The sequence below is a fragment of the Pan troglodytes genome, chromosome 4, assembly GCF_028858775.2.
Source record: "Pan troglodytes isolate AG18354 chromosome 4, NHGRI_mPanTro3-v2.0_pri, whole genome shotgun sequence".
In the NCBI taxonomy this organism is placed as follows: Eukaryota; Metazoa; Chordata; class Mammalia; order Primates; family Hominidae; genus Pan; species Pan troglodytes.
In genome coordinates, this window is record NC_072402.2 from 34,570,455 (window position 1) to 34,591,472 (window position 21,018).

General features: G+C 35.2%; 1 protein-coding gene across 21 annotated transcripts in view; it reads left to right on the top strand.

Annotated features, from left to right (window-relative positions):
- The window catches only part of SSBP2 (single stranded DNA binding protein 2), a 324,235-nt gene that overhangs the window by 261,720 nt on the left and 41,497 nt on the right, over positions 1-21,018 (top strand). For 11 of the 21 annotated variants that reach the window (XM_063810341.1, XM_063810336.1, XM_016953045.4 and 8 more), the window contains 3 exons: positions 9,107-9,173; positions 9,899-9,969; positions 16,614-16,681. In XM_063810341.1, the coding sequence (XP_063666411.1) occupies positions 9,107-9,173; positions 9,899-9,969; positions 16,614-16,681 (206 nt within the window). Of the gene's footprint in view, positions 1-9,106; positions 9,174-9,898; positions 9,970-16,589; positions 16,682-21,018 lie in introns of all 21 variants that reach the window. The other 10 variants (XM_054684231.2, XM_016953044.4, XM_016953047.4 and 7 more) reach the window with 1 other exon arrangement.

The window sequence follows — 21,018 nt, forward strand, 5'->3', positions numbered from 1 at the left end:
ATGACAGTGGTGTTGAAAGGACCTAAATGCGTCTGGCATCTTAGGTCCAAAAGCCAGCAATGTATAACTTTGAGCAAGTCGCTTAGACTTTCTGGGTTTTGGTTTTCTTACCTGTAAAATAGGAGTGGATGTGGGTATTTCTAAAGGCTCTTCTAGTTCTGATATTTAATTATATCATTATGGGCCCATAAAAAATTTGGTTTATCAAAATTGTTACTGAATTAAATCTTAAAGCTTTGAGAAATTCACCATTTTTTCAGCATCAATGAGCATTTAGTCTCCATGAGTAAACTATATAATGGTAGTAAAGGAAATATACAGGCATACCTCATTTTACTATGCTTCACAGATATGTTTTTTACAAATTAAAGTTATATGGCAACCCTGCATTGAGCAAGTCAGTAAGTGCCATTTAGCCAACAGCATGTGCTCACTTTGTGTCTCTGTGTCACGTTTTGGTAACTCTCATAATATTAAAATTTTTTCATTATATCTCTTACAGTGATCACTGATTTTGATGTGACTATTGTAATTGTTTTGGGTTGCCACAAACCGTGCCCATACAAGACAGTGAACTTAATTCATAATTCTGTATGTTCTGACTGCTCCACCGACCAGCCACTCTCTGATCACTATTCCTCTCCTTGACTTCCCTATTCCCTGAGACACAACAGTATTGAAATTGGGCCAACTGATAACCCTAAAATGGCCTCTAAGTGTTCAAGTGAAAAGAAGAGTCGCACATCGCTCACTTTAAATCAGAAGCTAAAAATGATTACATTTAGTGAGGAAGGCATGTCAAAAGTCAAGATAAGCCAAAAGCTAGGCCTCTTGTGCCAAACAGCAATGTTAGGAATGCAAAGGAAAAGTTCTTGAAAGAATTAAAAGTGCTACTCCAGTGAACACAGAAATGATGGGAAAGCAAAACAGCCTTATTGCTGATAGAAGGAAGTTTTTATGGTCTGGACAGAAGATCAGACCAGCCACAATATTCCCTTAAGCCAAAGCCTAATCCAGAGTAAGGCCTTTAGTCTCTTCAGTTCTGTGAAGACTGAGAGAGCTGAGGAAGTTGCAGAAGAAAAGCCTGAGGGCGGCGGGCAGAGATTTGTTCATGAAGTTTAGGAAAGAAGCTGTCTCCAGAACATATACACTCAAGGTGAAGCCGCAAGTGCTGATGATTCTACTGCAGAAAGTAACCCAGAAAATCTAGCTAAGATAATTGATGAAGATGACTACACTAAACTGTTGGAAGAAGATGCCACCTAGAACTTTCATAGCCATAGTCAGTCAATGCCTTCCTTTAGAGCTTTAAAGGGCAGGCTGATTCTCTTATTAGGGGGTAATACAACTGGTGACCTTAAGTTGAAGCCAGTGCTCATGTACCATTCTGAAAAATCCTTGGTCCCTTAAAACTTACTAAATCTGGCCAGGTACGTGGCTCACATCTGTAATCCCAGCACTCTCGGAGGCTGAGGCACATGGATAACTTGAGATCAAGAGTTCAAGACCAGCCTGGCCAACATGGTGAAACCCCATCTCTACCAAAAAATACAGAAAATTAGCTGGGCTTGGTGGCACACATCTGTAGTCCCAGCTACTCAGGAGGCTGAGGTGAGAGAATTGCTTGAACTCAGGAGGCAGAGGTTGCAGTCAGCCAAGATTGCACCACTGCACCCCAGCCTGGGCAACAGAGGGAGACCCTGTCTCAAAAAAAAAATTTTATACTAAATCTACTCTGCCTGTCTTTTATAAATGGAACAACAAAGCCTGGATGACAGTGCATCTTTTTTACAGCATGATTTACTGACTATTTTAAGCCCAGTGTGGAGACCTACTACTCAGGGAAAAAGATTCCTTTATTTTTTACTACTCCTTGGTAACACATCTTATACCCAAGAGCTCTGATGCAGTTGTCCAAGATTAATGTTGTTTTCATTAGTCTTGGACAACTGCATCAGAGTTCTTGGGTATAAGGTAACACAACATCCATTCTGTATCCCATGAATCAAGGAGTAATTTTACTTTCAGTTTTTTTTTTTTTTTTTTTTTTTAGATGTAGTTTCACTCTTGTCACCCAGGCTGGAGAGCAGTGGCGCAATCTCGGCTCACTGCAACCTCCACCTCCCAGGTTCAAGCGATTCTCCTGCTCAGCCTCCTGAGTAGCTGGGATTACAAGTGCCCACCATCACACCCAGCTAATTTTTGTATTTTTAGTAGAGATGGGGTTTCACCATGTTGGCCAGGCTGGTCTCGAACTCCTGACCTCAGGTGATCCACCCGCCTCGGCCTCCCAAAGTGTTGAGATTACAGGCGTGAGCCACTGCACCCGTCCAGTTCTTACTATTTAAGAAATATATTCCATAAAGCTGTAGCTGCCATCTGTAGTGATTTCTCTGATGAATCTGGGGAAAGTACATTGAAAACCTTCTGGAAATAATTCACCATTCTAAATGCCATTAAGTCCATTTGTGATTCATGGAAAGAGGTCAAAATATCAACATTAACGGGAGTTTGGAAGAAGCTGATTCAGACCCTTGTGGATGACTCTGAGAGGTTCAAGACCTGAGTGAAGGAAGTCACTACAGATGTCGTGAAAATAGAGGGAGAACTAGAATTAGAAGTGAAGCCTGAAGATGTGACTGAATTGCCACACTCTCGTAATAAAACTTTGACAGATAAGGAGTTACTTCTCATGGACGAGCAACAAAAATGGTTTCTTGATATGAAATCTACTCTTTCCTGGTAAGGATGCTATGAACACTGCTGAAATGACAACAAAGGATTTAGAATTTTACGCAAACTTAGTTTATAAAACAGCTTCAAGGTTTGAGAGCATTGCCTCCAATTTTGAAAGAAGTTCTACTGTGGTATCAAACAGCATCACATGCTACAGAGAAATCATTTGTGAAAGGAAGAGTCCATCGATGCAATAAACATTGTTATCTATTTTAAGAAATTGCCACAGCTGGCTGGGCACAGTGGCTCACACCTGTAATCCCAACACTTTGGGAGGCCGAGGCGGGTGGATTTCTTGAGCCCAGGAGTTTGAGACCAGCCTGGGCAATATGATAAAACCTTGTCTTTAAAAGAAATTGCCATAGCCATCCCAGCCTTCAGCAAACACCACCCTGATCAGTCAGCAACCATCAAGACTTCTACAAGCCAAAAGATTACAGCTAACTGAAGCCTCAGATGATTATTAGCATTTTTTACCAACAAAATATTTTTAAATTCAGGTATATACATTGTGTTTTTAGACATAATGCTATTGCACACCTAATAGACTACAGTATGGTGTAAACAAAACATATTAACTGGGAAACCAAAAAATTCATATGACTCACTTAATGTGATATTCACTTTTATTGCATGGTCTTGAGCTAAACCAGCAATATCTCTGAGGTGTGCCTGTACATCAGTTCATAAGTGCATAGCGAGTCTTGCCATTGAAGTTATGATGCATTCTTTGTGAACTAAATAATTCTTTTATGAAGCAGGCAGTTCCCCCATTTAATTATTTGTTTTAATAAATTTTTATACTATTTCATTTATTTTAAATCCCTAGGATTTAAGGCACATCTTTCAGAACTTTTGGAATATGTTAATCCAATCTTGAGCCCTGACACTGCTACTTGTGAATAGTATAACTATGGAAGACAGAAAATGGTGAAATTAGTGAAAATTAGTGAATGCCTGGGGCTGGTGAAGGGTGCTGGTCATGGGGAATGGGAAATGACTGTAGGTGGGCAATGTTCTAACATTAGAAAATGGGCAAATTTTGTGGTACTTAAATCATGCATCAATAAAACCTTTTTAAAAATAGCATAACCATGGACAAATTAACAAATTAGTTACATATTAAACCTCGATTTTTTATCATTAAAAAGGATGAATAATAATAACTTTATAAGATTGTTTAAACATTGAAAGAAATACTAAGGACTTAGCACAATTCCTGGCACAAATGCACTGGCTCACAAGTGTGTGTTACCATGGATATTTTGTTTGTTTTTATTAAGTACCCTCCTCATTAGTGTTATTTTTTTCTGCCAGTGTGTAGATCTTTTATAAAACAAAGCGGCCGGGCACAGTGGCTCACACCTATAATCCGAGCAGTTTGGGGGAGCTGAGGTGGGTGGATCACTTGAGGTCAGGAGTTCAAGACCAGCCTGGTCCAAAATGGTGAAACCCTATCTCTGCTAAAAATACACAAATTAGCCAGGCGAGGTAGTGGACGCCTGTGATCCCAGCTACTAAGGAGGCTGAGGCAGGAGAATCACTTGAACCTGGAAGGTGTAGGTTGCAGTGAGTGAAGATCACACCACTGCACTCCAGCCTGGGTGACAGAGCGAGACACCGTCTCAAAAAAAAACAAAAGAACAATGCATGCCAAAATTTGTGACTAGTTAAATGAATCCGGGTGGAATACCTTTAACATGTTATAAATATAGAAATAATATGTCACAGATGTATACATTTTTCTGATATTAAAGGTTTAAAGAATGCAGTGATTACATCACTGTTGATGCGCAAAGCTACTATCTGGTCATCCCAAGGCTGATAAAAATGTTTTAAAAGTTAGAGACTTGACTTATTCTAAAAGACAAACAGTGATGAGTAAAAAGTTGAATTTAGATAAAAACACTCATTTTGAAAACCAATTTGATGTTGGTTAAGACTTCTGTAAGATTATGCCATATTTTTAAGTGATGAACAGAAACAAGAAAGGCTTGTCAGTTGTTCTGATATTCAAAGATATACTAGAAACAGTAAAGTTTTGAAGAAAATGGTTGCCACCAGTGATAAAACATCATTGTCTATAATGAGACAGAAGTTAAGTGTCAAAGTTCAGAGTGTATAACTCTAACCATTTGGAGACTTAAAAAAAGCAAGAATCTGGCCAGGCATGGTGGTTTACACCTATAATCCCAGCGCTTTGGGAGGCCAAGGCAGGAGGATCACTTGAGGCTAGGAGTTCAAGACCTGCCTGAGCAACATAGTGATACCTTATCTGTATAAAAAAATAAAAATAGGCCGGGTGCGGTGGCTCACGCCTGTAATCCCAACACTTTGGGAGGCTGAGACGGGCCAATCATGAGGTCAGGAATTCAAGACCAGCCTGGCCAACATGGTGAAACCCCAACTACTAAAAATACAAAAATTAGCTGGGCACGGTCGTGGGTGCCCGTAATCCCAGCTACTTGGGAGGCTGAGGCAGGAGAATCTCTTGAATCTGGCAGGTGGAAGTTGCAGTGAGCTGAGATTGCACCACTGCACTCCAGCCTGGGTGATAGAGTAAGACTCTGTCTCAGAAAAAAAATAAATAAATAAAAATAAAAAATTAGGCAGGTGTGGGGGCATGCATCTGTAGCCCCAGCTGCTCGGGAGGCTGCAGCAGAGGATAGCTTGAGACCAGGAATTTGTGGCTGCAGTGATCTATGATCACACCACTGCACTGCAGCCTGGGCAGCTGAGGGAGACCTTTTCTCTAAAAAATAAAAAAAAGTTAATTTTTTTAGAAAGTAAGAACTTTAAGTTCACAATTGAATATAATATCAATTAGTCATACATTTTTAGTCCTCCTCCTACATCATTTATTTATAACTTTTGACAGTGTTGGCTACTTTTTCCTTCTTGAAACTCTCCTCGGGCATTCTGAGATGTTGGTCTTAGTCTCCTTCCTAATTTCATGCCTATTCAGTTTCAGTTTCTTTTTTTATTTCTTGGTATTTTTAAAGAATTAAATCTTTTATCTTCTTACTTCTCATTCTTTGAACTCTGTTTCATTCTTATGACTTTATCACTAATGATTCCTAAAATTGTCAGTCTAAACCCTATTCCTTTTATTCCCTCAATACACATTTATTATTCTGTGACAGTAGGCACAGATAGGGTCCCTGCTTTTGCGGAGTTTACAGTCTGGAGATACAGAGAAGAAAACAAGTCATGGTAGTATTTAAGTTCTCTGAAAGTGAGGTATATGATCCTATAAAAACACATGAAAAGCCCTTACCTTCTCTGCATTGCCAGGACATGGTGGGTGTGGGGGGTGGGGCGGGGGGTAGCCATGCAGAGATGGCAAGATGAAGTGGCCAGTGTGGTTGGGAGACTGGTTATATTGAACAAATAAATACACTGATTGAATAAATACATAATTGTATTGAGGAGTAATAAGTAACTAACATAGGCCAGGGTTCCCACTGTTGAAGAGGAAAATACTTACAAACCTAGAAAGGAAGAACACTAAAAATAATCCCGAAGTATCAGATTGGAATTGGAGTTGTTGAATTGATGTTGGAGAGTATGCATTTATGGTAGGTGTATATGCTATACACACACAAATAGACATAGAATTAGTCACAGATCCGTGCGTGTGCATATATGCATGTACATATACACCTGCATAGATTTCAAGCTTGGTGTTTACTGAGAGAGCCTAAAAATGATGCACCCAAGTAACAAGAACATCCTGAGAAGCAAGATCTTTATGCCTAAATGCTGTCCTCCACGAAAAGGAATTAAGGCCCTTTGGGGAAAGAGCTGATTCCAAGGCTAGGTCAGAAGAAGTATGAGGTGAGCCTGGAACATCTTACGCCATAAATTAAGGAAATGCTCAAAAATGGATGTGGGTATGTTACACACACACAACACACATACACACACACACACATACACACACACACCTGAAGGCTTCTCACTAGCCAAATCTGAGATAATTTGACTATTGAAATAAATGATGATAGTAATAGATTACAACCCATTGAACAATATAGAAATCTATGACTGAGTAAATAGGTGAATAAATAAGAAAAGCTTTTCCTTATAGTGAAATACCAACTAATAAATATAAAAAGAATGATGGACATGGAATGTCTCTATTTGACAGTTATCATAGTGGTTAGTTGTTAGTGGAGGCTACAGCTGATGGGTTGATAAAGGATTGTTGAGGAATGGAATATTGACAATCTCAGAATAGCTCTTATACTAAAAGTAGTCAATTACTGTGTAGAAACCTGCAGACACCAGCACATTCAGATGATAAAGGTTACCATCACCAGTAGTGGGATAGATCAACATAATTTGCCCTCTAATGTGATACACTGAGAAAGGCATAGCATCATTTCTCTGGTATTCCTGCTAAGAAAATATAACTAGATCATAAAGAAACATCAGACACCATGCTGTAGAATTTAAGACCTGTTCTCTTTAAAATTGTTGAGGACATGATAGGTAGGGATAGAATAGACACAGATAGGAACAATAGGAAATTATTCCTGCTTAGAAGAACATGAAGAGACAGGACAACTAAATGTAACATGTCTTCCATGATGTTCTGGTACCAGAAAGGAAAAAGAAACATTATTGAGACAAATGGCAAAATTAATTGAGATCTTGGACTTGGATGGTAGTGTTGCTGTCAATGTTGATTTCCTGACTTGAAAGGCTGTATGGTGGTTATGTAGGAAATATTCTTATTGGGGGAATTATACTTTGCAGTATTTAGGGGTAATGAGGTATCATGTCTTCAGCTTGCTATTAAGTAGTTCTGAAAAAGATTTATGATAATAGATATATATTTATAGAGAGAAAGAAAAGGAGAAAGGCTGATAAGGCAAATGCAGTAAAAAATATTAACAGTTGGCAATCCGAGTCAAGGTATTTGGAAATTCTTTGTGCAGTTTCTGGAAGTTTGAAATTATACATGTGAAATTATACATGCATGCGCACACACACAATCTGGGATAATTCCTTTGTGTGTATGTGTATACACACACAATTATTCAATCAGCATATTTATTTGTTCAATATAACTTGCATATGTATACATACACACACACAAATGGAAGGAGGGCTTATCCCAGATTGAGGCTACAGGGAATAATTTTGTTAGGAAGTGATCCCTAAACTGAGATCTAAATGATGTCAGCAATAACTACTTAAGGGTCTGTAAGCTTCGTGAGAGGAGAGATTTTTTTTCAGTTTAGTTTTTATTTTGTCTTGTTTTTAGTGGTTGGCATTTAAACATTGTTGATTGAATGCATGAATAGGAAAAAAAACTGAAAGAAGTTTGGTATGGCTGGAAGTTAGAACATGAGCATGAAAGTGGCAAGAAATTAGGCTGGAGAGGTAATCTGGGAACAGATAATGTAGTAGGATCTCAAGAAATATGTATTTGGTGTGCTTATAAGCAAAAATTTTGAAAAACTACAAAAATGACTTGGGAAATGGAAGCTACCTGCTTCATCCCAAGTGATAACAATTTAGGAAACAGTTCTGATCTGGCCATGTAAATTATTTAATGTTAAATTTCTTTTGAAATAGTTGAATATGTTAACTAATTAGATATAACTTTCATGCTTTAAGTTAAATTAGTGAATTTTTTTGGAAATTCTCACCAGTTGTCAGGATTTTACGTATATGTGTATGCTTATATACTTAAGATCAGTAGGTTTAAATCATTTATACCTTAATCCAGCTTTAAGTACTGCTGAGACAACTGTTAGAAACTTATGGTTCAGTATATATCCCAGGAAACAAACCCTGTTACGTTCATATCTACCTTTGTCAGTTCTACTTTCCTTTTTCCGTACACCCAAATTGCTTAATTTATTTTTATTTTAAGTGTTATTTCGCTAAATAATTTCTTAGGGAAACTGTGACTACAAAACAATTTTCATTGGTCCCTTTCCATTTTCATCCTGCTTCTATGTAATCTCAAATGAGTAAGATATTCTGTAGAAATAGGGAATTTACATGTAAGAAGCAAAATTAGTTATTTCAGTATTCTTAGTAAATTAATTTTTGGAAAAGGCATAATACTTCTCAGGAAGAAATAGGACAGTTTTTGCGTAGATCTTTGCTCCCTCAAAATACTTATTTTATTTGTCACAAAATTGGGCAAAGTAGAATCTTTTTAGAACTAAGAACTTATTTAAGGTATATAAACCTGCAAAACTTATAAATGAATGTGAAATATAAGAAATCTTGAGAAATACTCAAATGCATTCTTGTAATTATCATACAAGCATTTAAAAGGAAATTGTTAAAAAACTTATTTTATAAATATTTACAATATTGCTCTTTATTTTTCTTAATAAATTGCTAGGCACTTGGAGGTGTCCCAGGAAGTCAGCCATTACTCCCCAGTGGAATGGATCCAACTCGACAACAAGGTGACTACTCTAAAGTAAAAGGAAAATTGATGTGCAGAACCATAGAGGAAATCTTTTATCTCTTAAGGAAAATTGTATTTGTATAAGTAAATCTCCTATAGTTATACCAGTTGCATTTTTCTAAGTAACATAGCCAAATGATTTATATTTCCAGCTCACTGAATTATGCATGATAGTGAGGGTAGTGATAACATAAGAAAAAGAATACATGAGGATCCAAAAATCCATATTTTAATTAATAATTCTAAAACCTTTTATATAACATCGAACAAGTAGGAAGCTAAGTGATAATATCACTTATTATTTCTTTTGCCTTTTTCAGATAGAGGCCTTAGCCCATCTGAAAGATGAGCAGAGGGAAAGAAGGTGCTAAGCAGCAAGGGGCCTGATTAGTTTAACAATCTCAATAACCAAATCCCTCCAGAGATACTTAGGAACCACAGATATGTAATGCTCTATTGTACTGTTCCATGGGAAGAGGAGCAAATGCTATTAGAGAATTAACTCACCACAGAATAGGGAGAAAATTTCAGTCAAGACATTAATAGAGGGTGTGGGTAGGTAGTGGTAAGAGGTGGAAAAGTGGTCTGGAAGCCAAGGTAAGATGGTGTCAGTACTCAGACTCTTGGTAAATGAGACAGTAACACCCAGGAGGGAGGAAGCTGCTAGCCTCTGGTTTAGTACTCAGGCTCGTTACTTTGCTAATGTCTTCATACTTTTTTTAGGACATCCAAATATGGGTGGGCCAATGCAGAGAATGACTCCTCCAAGAGGAATGGTGCCCTTAGGACCACAGGTAAATAATCAGTGCATATTTACAATAGCAAAGATATGGAACCAACCCAAATGCCCATCAATGATAGACTGGGTAAAGAGAATGTGGTACATGTATACCATGGAATACTGTGCAGCCATAAAAAGGAATGCGATTATGTCCCTTGCAGGGACATGGATGAAGCTGGAAGCCATCATCCTCAGCAAACTAACACAGAAACAGAAAACCAAACACCGCGTGTTCTTCCAACAAGAATTTATGAACACAGGGAGGGGAACAACACACACCAGGGCCAGTCGGGAGGGTGGAGGGCAAGGGAAGGGAGTGCATTGGGACAAATCGCTAATGCACGTGGGGCTTAAAACCTAGATGACAGGTTAATAGGTGCCGCAAACTACCATGGTGTACATATACCTATGTAACAAACCTACACGTTCTGCACTTGTATTCCGAAACTTAAAGTAAAATAAATAAATAAATAATAAAACTGAACACTGAAAAAAATCAGTGCAGAAACCTAGATGCTGAGCTTTTTGCCTCCTTCACATATGTAAACAAACTATGTTATTTGCTGGCTATGAGAATATGCATTACAGACTTCATGTAACATAGTTGTTAGACTGATGAGGCCATAACATTTGTGACATGCCGAATCGGTATAACAACAAACCATACTTTAACAGTGTGCTGTCATTTAAGCCTTTAATTTATTTGAGAAAATACACTGTATGGAAATACATTATAATTACTATTCAAAAGGTAACTGTTACCCTTTTCTTAGTCATGCTGAGGAGATGGTTAAGTTAAATAAAACCCAGTTGGCTGGGCGCAGTGGCTCACGCCTATAATCCCAGCACTTTGGGAGGCCAAGGCGGGTGGATCACTTGAGGTCAGGAGTTTGAGACCAGCCTGGCCAACCTGGTGAAACCCCGTCTCTACTAAAAATACAAAAAGTAAGCCAGGCGAGGTGGCAGGTGCCTGTAATCCCAGCTACTCGAGAGGATGAGGCAGAAGAATCGCTTAAACCTGGGAGGCAGAGGTTGCAGTGAGACAAGATCGCGCCATTGCACTCCAGCCTGGGGAACAATAGCAAAAACTCCGTCTCAAAAAACATAATAAATAAATAAATAAAACCCAGTTGATTGAAAATATTAAAGAGTAAGTATAAAATATATTTCCATAAATCTTAAAGACTGTCATTGACAGTTTATTCTTTACAATCATATTTCATTATAGAATGGGAAAACAGTAGAAAACCATTTAGAAATAAACATTAAAATGGGTCTTATTGAACAAGCATAATACTATCAGTATACATCAGATGTTAGCTGACTTCTCTATAAAATTTCCCAGAAGTATACACTGAGGTTGAACCTCTCCTAGCTGTTGGTGACATTTTAAGAGTACTGTTCCAGGATATCATGCATTTTAGCTAAAACATCCTTTGTCTCTCTTGGGAAAGCTTCTTGGGGTAGAAATTAATTTTATAATGTCATTTTTCAAAGAAACTAATTTAAAATCCAGAATTTTACATTTCTACCTCGTGGGTCAGAGATTAACATGTCATAAAGCTGGTTAAAAGAATGAACTTATTCATTTTTCCTTTCCAAGAAACAGCATTATGAGCAGTACTTTAGGAGCTTGTTTTGTATATCTACTTTTTAAAAGTTAAATTGATGTTTTGTTGTGCTACCAACAGAGTAAAAAAATTGAGAACTCAACACCCAGATAATATGACTTAGACCTACATACAATAATATATGTTGTATTGTATGTTTGTATTGTATATATGCATTGTTTCTAACCAACATATAACTATGTATATTGACTATATTGAAACAAGGGGTTCATTTAGCCAGACTTTTTGGAGATGCCATATTATAGGAAAAAAAAAACCCATATAAATACAGTTCCAAGGAAAGAGGAACAAATGGTGTCACGTAAATATATGTGGCAGCCTCAAAGCCAAAAGAAACCAGTTTCTTTTATTTAGGCTCAGTTATTTTCAATGGATTTCCTTAAGAGCTAATAAAACCCTCATTTAGATATTTGAATTATTCTTACCTATTTCTATTCATATTAGGAATGATGATACATGTTAACCAATCATCATTAAGCTATTAATAATAAGACTGCTTAAGTTCCATAGGTATTTTATTGGCTAAGTATACTTTTAGTCTTTAATAAACTAAGCCAACCAATCTGGCTGTTAAAGGATTTTTTTCCAAAAGATTTTATTAATAAATACATTTTAAATATACACAAAAACTTTGTGCTTGTAATTTAGTTATTATTATTTATTCACCTATTTTTCAGCTAGCTGCTCTTTAAATGTTTATCATCTCTGTTATTAGTATTAGATTTTAATACTTCAAAAACTAGAGTCTGATTTAAGAATCAGTTTTACAGTATTTACAGCACAGTAAATTACAACAGAAAATAAGACAGTTTCTATTTCTGGTAGGCTCTTATTGATGAGTTTTAATAGCTAAGTTTATTATATGTGTCAATTCTTTAGATTTTTAAAACCAGAGAAAGTGGTTTATTTCATTTGGATTGGCAGTGTTCTTACTATTTCTATATAATATGATGGAAATTAAGTGTCCTGGTATGAATTTACCTCAGAAATAAGAAATGCCTACAGTAACTTTTTAAAATCACAATATAAAAAGTATAAGGATTAAAGGAAATTATTTATACATACATATCATATGTTTAAATGAAAGCAGGAGTACAATAAAAAAAGGTCAGGTAAAATAATTTGGAATCAGGGGAATCTTATGACGTATTTATTTCATAAGACCTGGTATATTAAACATATAAACATATACATTATAAACTGTGAAATTTGTAATAATGGTTAGCTGTGTTTCTTGAGAGATAATGGAAAAACAACTCTCATAACAGACATTTAATCATACAGATGCTGTCCAAGAGCAGAAGATATCTGCCTTATTTTTAGCTGTATTGTAGAAAAAGTCTGAAATATTGTCTCTAGATTTATGCACAAACAAAATACACATTTCTTTTTTAACATAGATGTTACTTCCATAACTTTTTGAGCTTAAGATCAGTGTGGTACAGGGGGACAGTAGTTATCTATTAGAACAACTGAATTCCTAAAACAAAGAAATATGTAAATCTAATTATTCTTAGATTATGTTGATTTGAGCAAAGTGCACACATAGAATGTAGTTAACATGTGATTAATACTTAATGCATGTATGAAGAAATAAAGATTTGCCCCAAATCTAGTAGGCATATTTTCCCCTACCCCTTAATCTATTTTAAATCTAAATACAGTGGTGGTACATTATTTTTAAAGTGAAAGTATATTAGAATCCTTTCAATAAAAAAACAAAACTACCTATTTAATCAAGAAAAATATCTTTTCTAATATCATATATGAAACCAGTTTTCTACTTGGTTTTGTAATAAGATGTACTTAGCTAACCTGTGTTTTTAAGGGCAGTAAGTGCCACGTGATTAACCAAAACTACCCAACTAGTTTTAGTTTCTCTAGAAATCTGAAGGATAAAGAAGTTATATACAAATAGAAACATATGATTTCCAAATAAGATACTTGGAGTGGAAAAATGGTGAGGTGGCAATATATGTATGATAGGCTCTCATGTAAGGAAAAAGTAAACTGATTCTATATTTTCAGATCTATGATGGGCAGTAGAATTTAGCTCAGTACAGGGAAGAACTTTGTAGAAATTAAATTGCCCAACCATGGAAAGACTTTATAAACTTTCCAAGCAGAGTCTGAACAGCCATTTTGTCAGAAACATTGCAGTGGGAGAGAGATTAGACCAGATGGAATTGTATAGTTGCCATCAGCTTTAAAATTCAGTGATTCTAAATTAGGTCTTCCCATTCTGCCTTTGTTGCTAGCACTTGGAAAGCAAGTTGTTATTCTTTCTTTTTGTTTTAGATTATTCACTAAATGAAAATATTTTGCAAATCTATCAAGCATATATTGAAAAATTTCTTACTCATTTCCTGGGTCAATTCAGTTGAACTAGCTCATCATTCATGGAAGGCCTACTGTGTGCCAGGCACCATACATGAACACTGGGTATACAAAGATGAGTAACATAGATATGCTGCCTTCAAGGTACTTATTATTTAGCAGGAAGTATAGATACACAAAGAAAAACTGTTATATAATGGGGAAAGTCTAGATAATAAATTTACATACTTTTTGTGGAGCCATTACATAAAGAGGCAAGTAATTCTGTTAGCGTTGAGGGCTATGGAAGCTAGTGAAAAGAGGACTCATTTAAGTTGGTTTCTTATTAACAATGGTAAAAGAAAAAAAAAAGAGTTAGCAGTTACAGTTTTTGAGCACCAAATATCATGCTTTTAATTCACTAAGTACTATGATAGGTGCTTTATATTTCATTTTATTCACCAACAAGCCTATAAGGGAGATAATATTATCACTTTACAAATAAGGAAATTAAGATTAGGATATCATTGGGAGAATCATTTGCCCAAGATCACACACAGAGAGATGCAGAGGCAATGGGGCAGTGGCAACAGAGATTCAAACCATTGTCTACCTATGTCCAAAGCTATAAGGAAAATTAATGGTTTCCTTGATAAAATAAAACAGAGATCTTCTAAGATCAAAAATGAGGGGAAATAAAACAGAGATCTTGTAAGACCAAAAAGGAGGGGAGACTTTTCTTGTGAAACATTTCTATTATATTTTACCATTCAGATTTTGTTTGCAATGACTAATCTTTATCTCAGAGACCCCTTGCTAGTACTGCTGCTGCCACCACCATGCCTGATCCAGAGGTTAGGGGAAATAGCTATCCTTTTAACCAATGTCTCAAGTGTGAACAGAAATCATTCTATTGTCCCATAGCTCACAAATTTGGATATTTAAATGAGATTTCCTTAAAGTAAAAGTAAATAAACAATGAGAATAGCATGTAACTAGCTAATGTCATTTATCAACTGTAGCTTACACTCTGGAGTCAATAGACCTGCTCTCTTTGATTTATTTCCTTGTCATCTGAGCACCTACTACTTAAAGGCCAGGGAAGATGAGTTAACATGAGTATAAAAGTCTATTATGTGTTTCTGAACTTAAATCCAGTAGGTTGGAGGGTATGGTTGGGAGTAGGGAATAAAGATGAAAATTATAGAAAATGAGGACAGGAAAGATAGGCTGGGGCTGAGCCTTGAATACCTCATAGAGCCACGCTGAGAAGTTTAAACTTATTTGACAAGTAGGGTGGGTCATCATAGCTTCTAAGTGACATGAGTAGGACTGAGTTTTAGAAGGATAGCTCCTGAGGCAGTTTGGAGAATAGATTGGGAGCAGGAGAGACTAAATCAGAGAAACAATTAAGACAGTGCAGTAGTCTCAGTAAGTGACAAAGATTAGTAATAAGAGGAGAGAACTATTTCAAGAGCTGTTTCATAGATAGAATCAATGGACTTTGGTAACTGACTGGATATGGGAATTTGAAAGAAAAGGAAGAAACATCAAGGAGCTCCTGGAAATTCTTAGCTTGGGCTATTGTTTGGAAGGTGATAGCACAGAAGTGACGAGGAAAGCAGTACAAAGAACTCAGTCATGAGAAGATAATATTGAGTTTACTTTTAGATATGTTGTGAGTAAGATGGTATCCAGATGGAAACAAATCCTATGAAGTTCAACGTATGAGTTATCTGGGAGCTTAGGAAAGACATCATGATCAGATATAAAGATTTGAGATTCCTAACATATAAGTAGTTGTTGAACAAATGGTGGCAGATAAGATTACTCATAAATGTGTTTTATTGAAAAGAGTGCTATAGCTAGAACTTGGAGAAAAGCAACATTTAAAGGTTTAGCAAAATAAAAAGAGCTAGCAAAGGAAATTGAAAAAGAGTACCCAGAAGAGTTGGAGGAATATTGGTATCAGAAAGCCAAGTGTGAAAGTTGTTGATAATGTCAAAATACATTAAGATAATAGTGATAAAATTAGCCTTTTTGTCCCTATGGCAACTAAACTAATAACATGTACATGTTAAAACATTAAAATGTTTTTATCCTTTGAATGCACATGATAGATATTAACAGAAGCTGATTGAGTCATATAATTCATGCATACGTATTTTGAATATACATTAGTTTTTATACATTTTTGTGTATTTGTATATTAATGCATTTCTGTGTTGGACATGTTATTTTGTGAATAGAAGTTTGCATTTAACTTTCTTGTGTTGGGTTCACCTGTTTTGTTTTGTTTTCGGACTTTATGTCATTGTGCTGGGTCTGACAATTTCAAACATTGAATCACTCTTTTCTTTCAAAATTGAATTTTGGATTTATGATATGTTTCATTTGAAAATGTTTACTATTGTACATATCTTAGGATATTAATAAAATATATTGAAATATAATTGCAGCCATACCTTAATCATTTAACGTGCTCCAGTGATCATACATATTCACATGGTTTTAAAAAGACATAGACCAAAGTAATTGCTAAAATACAAGCAAAAATACAAGAATGGACCCCTCAGAGAATGAATTACACAGGCCTTATCCAATTGGAGTTATGTAGGGAAATCATTAACGTGCTCTCCTTTCTTTCCCCCCTCCTCTTTGGTTTTGTTTTTTTGTTTTGTGGTAGTCTGACCCTTGGTTATCATTACAGAACTATGGAGGTGCAATGAGACCCCCACTGAATGCTTTAGGTGGCCCTGGAATGCCTGGAATGAACATGTAAGCAATGTTATATCATATACTACATTATTACGTGGATGATATTTTATATATATAAATAATACCATATTATTCTATTTAGTAAAGTGTTCTATTTTCTGGCCTCTAAAATGACGTTAATTTGTAAAATAATTTGAGCACCACAGTCTCTGTGTGGTATAAAAATGAACTAAACAAGAGCTGTAGTGTTTGCTTCATTTTCACAACATAATCTCTTATGTTTTCTTTGTTCCCTTGCAACCTTTAATTTTTTTCATTTTCAAGTGCTATAAATAACAGCTTTTAGTCTATTTCATTTTGATAACTATAGAGTCTCCATATAGTATATAAAGTATGAAGAGATGCTAACACCAGGACTTTGACTTAACTCTATAGAAGTAGATAATTGAATACGGTTAACCTCATTTTTAACAGATACATAGTGATTCTATGAGTGGAGTTTTTAACTCATAAATACATACATATCTCTACTTTTGCTTTGTTGGGACTACTGTCAACACAGGAAGGATTCTCTCTGGTAGTATACTATAATCTCTATCAAAGAACTTTCCGTAGCGTAGGATGAATTTTGTTTTGAAAAATTCCAGACACATTTAGATAAGGAGTAAACTAAATTTTTTATTGGAATGGCCTTTCCAACCCAAAGAGAGTAGTTTGTTTCTATCAGCCAATATAATGTAGTTTGTTAGGAAATTTTTCTTTTTCATTATCCAGCTTGCCCTCCAAGTCTTATATACACAAGGTACTTGTTAGTGACTTTCATTAATTCACAAGAGGATCAGTTTCATGATGTGGCCTAAAGAAAATTTACCAAAAGTAATAAAAGTGTTCCATATAGGTTTGTGGGTGTCTCCTCAAGTGTGTTTCCATCAGTTCGTGTTTTGATTACTTATATATCAAATTAAACAACTCTGCCATCATTTAATGGCATTGAAGATACACTGTGAAATAAGCTCTTTTGATCTATGCAGGATTTTTTTTAAGTTTCTGAAGCCATTTTCATGGAAAGCAAATTTGCCTGAAATAGAAAATAGGTTAATAGGTGGGTACCAGCTAGGCTTAAAACTAACAGAGCAGGAGGGAAAGTAGGTCAGATTTTCCTATCACATCTTTTTACTTTTAAAGTAAAAATGGATACACATGAAATCCGACTCTTCTTAAATTCCTCAAAGGCTTGGCCTTGTGTAAATGGTTGCTTCAAAAAAGAGTGAATGGCATTTTCTGCTTTTTATGTCAAAAGCTGAAGCTCTTACCAATAGGATGGAGATGTATATAAAACATACCCACTTGAGATTCTTACTTTAAAATGCAGATTTTAAGGGGTATGATGTTGAGTACCATGTATAAATGTAAGGAGTATATATTTTGAATACTATGATCACCCCAGAATGATCATTCAATAAGAATGTATCTAATATCATTTGTACATTACTCTGCATTATAATTGATCATACGGCCAACTTTAAATCCACTTAGTTTTCCCTGTTCAGAGAAAAAAATTGTTTCTATGTGACCATTGAGAGATTAAAATAACTGCTTCCAATTGTCTAGTTTCTTTCCCAGATATACTTAAGCATATACATGTGCATGCATTTAATTTCCTAGACTATGGAGACTAAAAATATGGCTGAAATTTTTAATATGATTACTTTTTGTTGATATTTAGGTTTGGGTGTCTTATTTAAGTTTAATCCCTAGATACTTTTAAGTATTTTCAATTACATCATATTTTACTATTAATATAATATCTTCTTTGTAAAGAACCTTTAAGCCTTACAGACTCTGATCTCCATTTTTTTGTTACTGTTTTCTTTTATGTAAGATCCTATATCATTTTTAATTTTCTAAAAATCAGGATTCCTTCAAGGACAATGAAATGTAAATATTTACATTTTTACATTTGTAAATATTTTCATTTTTACACTTGTAAATATTTTCCTCTAATAGGGAAACTTCTCAGGTATGAATGCTCTATAAGAGTGTAACTATTATATTGATATTGGCCCCAAAAAAGCAAAGGTTTGTTTAGAGACATAAAAAGTGAAACATATTATCTCCATTGCACTCAATAGGTAATCTTTATTGAAATTCACTTTATAATGTATTATCTTTAAAACAAAGTCTAACTGTAATGCATACACACAGTATTCCTAACGTATTTGTAGCTTCATGTCATTAAGGAATTTTGCATATTCCTTAAAAATGGAAGAAAAAGGCATTAGAAGGGTGTTACCTTACGCTCTGTCTTGAACTAACTAAACTATTTAAGTAACAAAAATATTTATGTGTTAGGAGGAGCATGCCAGAGACTCATATCTGGATAATTTTTCTTTAGCTTGTCATTTTTTCTTATTTGCCATTAGAGTATGATGACAATAAAAAATTCCCAACCCTGGTCACTAAAGTAATTAAAGACTATATTCTAACTGACAACTGTATTTCTTTATTGCAGAATAAATCATTCGGAAGTAAATTTGGTAACCTTATTGTTTAAAAAACTTTGTTTTCATGCTCTAAACTTAGGATAAATTATATTGTGTCACTGAAAAACTTACTTTCTATGTTTCTGTAACCAGTATTGTATCTTAGAAGCAAAAGCTAAATTTAAGTAATTTAAAGTAGCATTTATAAGTTATGGCCAAAATATAATTTTCTAATGCATTGTAGATTACTGTTTAAAGGAAATTTGAATAATCATGTATTTCTAAATTAAATACATTTTTATAAGTTTCCAAAGAATTTAGGATTTAGTATTAAAGCACCCCTAACTCAACTTTGTATACGTTACTATTAAGCAATACTACGAGGCCAAAAGGATTTCAGAGGATCTTCTTATTCTGTATTATATCCTGCAGAATTATGAAGTTTGTGTAGTTATTATTTTGAAATAAAATGATAGTGAATTACAGAAGAAAGAGGATTTTTCAGGCCAAGCATGGTGGCTCATGCCTGTAATCCCAGCACTTTGGGAGGTCAAGGCAGGAGGATCACTTGAGGTCAGGAGTTTGAGACCAGCCTGGGCAACATAGGGAGACCCCATCTGTACTAAAAATACAAAAATGAGCTGGGCATGTTGACAGGTGTCTGTAATCCCAGCTTCTTGAGAGACTGAGGCACGAGAATGGCTTGAGCCCGGGAGGTGGAGGTTGTAGTGAGCTGGGATCCTGTCACTGCACTCCAACCTAGGTGACAGGGCAAGACTGTGTCCCAAACCAAAAAAAAAAAAAAAAAAAAGAGGATTTTTCTCTTTGGTAATAGTGGTTGATTTGATTTCATCAAAATCAACCTTCTTACCAAAAAATGCAGACTTCTGCACCCAGGTTGGAGTGCTGTAGCATGATCTCGGCTCATGCAACTTCTGCCTCTCCGGTTCAAGCAATTCTCCTGCCTCAGCCTCCTAAGTGGCTGGGACCACAGGCATGCGCCACCACGCCCGGCTAATTTTTGTATTTTTTGTGTAGATGGGGTTTCGACATGTTGCTCAGAATGGCCTTGAACTCCTGAGCTCAAGTGGTCCACCCGCCTCGGCCTCGCAAAGCTTTGGGATTACAGGCATAAACTATCATGTCCAGCCTCTCTTCATTTTTAAATGAGGCTAACCTGATTCTACTTCAAACCATACTTATATGGAAATTTTCATTCAAAATAATTCCTATGTTATAATTTGTAAATTACTTTCTTAATAATACTGAGGGCCCTCAAAAAGAGTGGGAATTACTGAGCTTAACTAGTTGTTCTAATAGAACTACTCCCTACTATAACCCTCACTTTTTATAAAATACTTGTGAAACTTAAAGTATTTTCAAACACAATGGTAATGTTAGGAGAAATTTAACTTATCCATATGAATTATTAATACTTAATAGTAAAATGAAATTTATTATGAAACACATAGTATGTTGGAACTAGATTGGTATTTATCAAATTGAAATATATAATGTTATGACATAAATGTAACATTTAATTTAATGCAATTAAATTAAATATTTAATTATTTTAACATTTAGGTTAGCATGTTTAACATTAGAAAAATTTGAAAATAAAAATAGTTTATTCTATTTATGCATCTTATTCATACAGTACTTGTTTGGTTATGATATTTCAAAATTATAAGATTATCTACATAACATTATTATATATAAATTTTGCCAGGATCTGCATATGGTGTACTTTTATGTCGTTTTAAGATAAATGTTCCCAAGTTTTTTTTACTGTGTTTTATTTAACATCAAACAAATCTTGTGGATGTACCTTACTACCCAAATGTTTTACTTGGTCAATACATATCTTATGTTTAACCTTAGATTCTGTCCATTAGGACACTGAATCCTATAGGT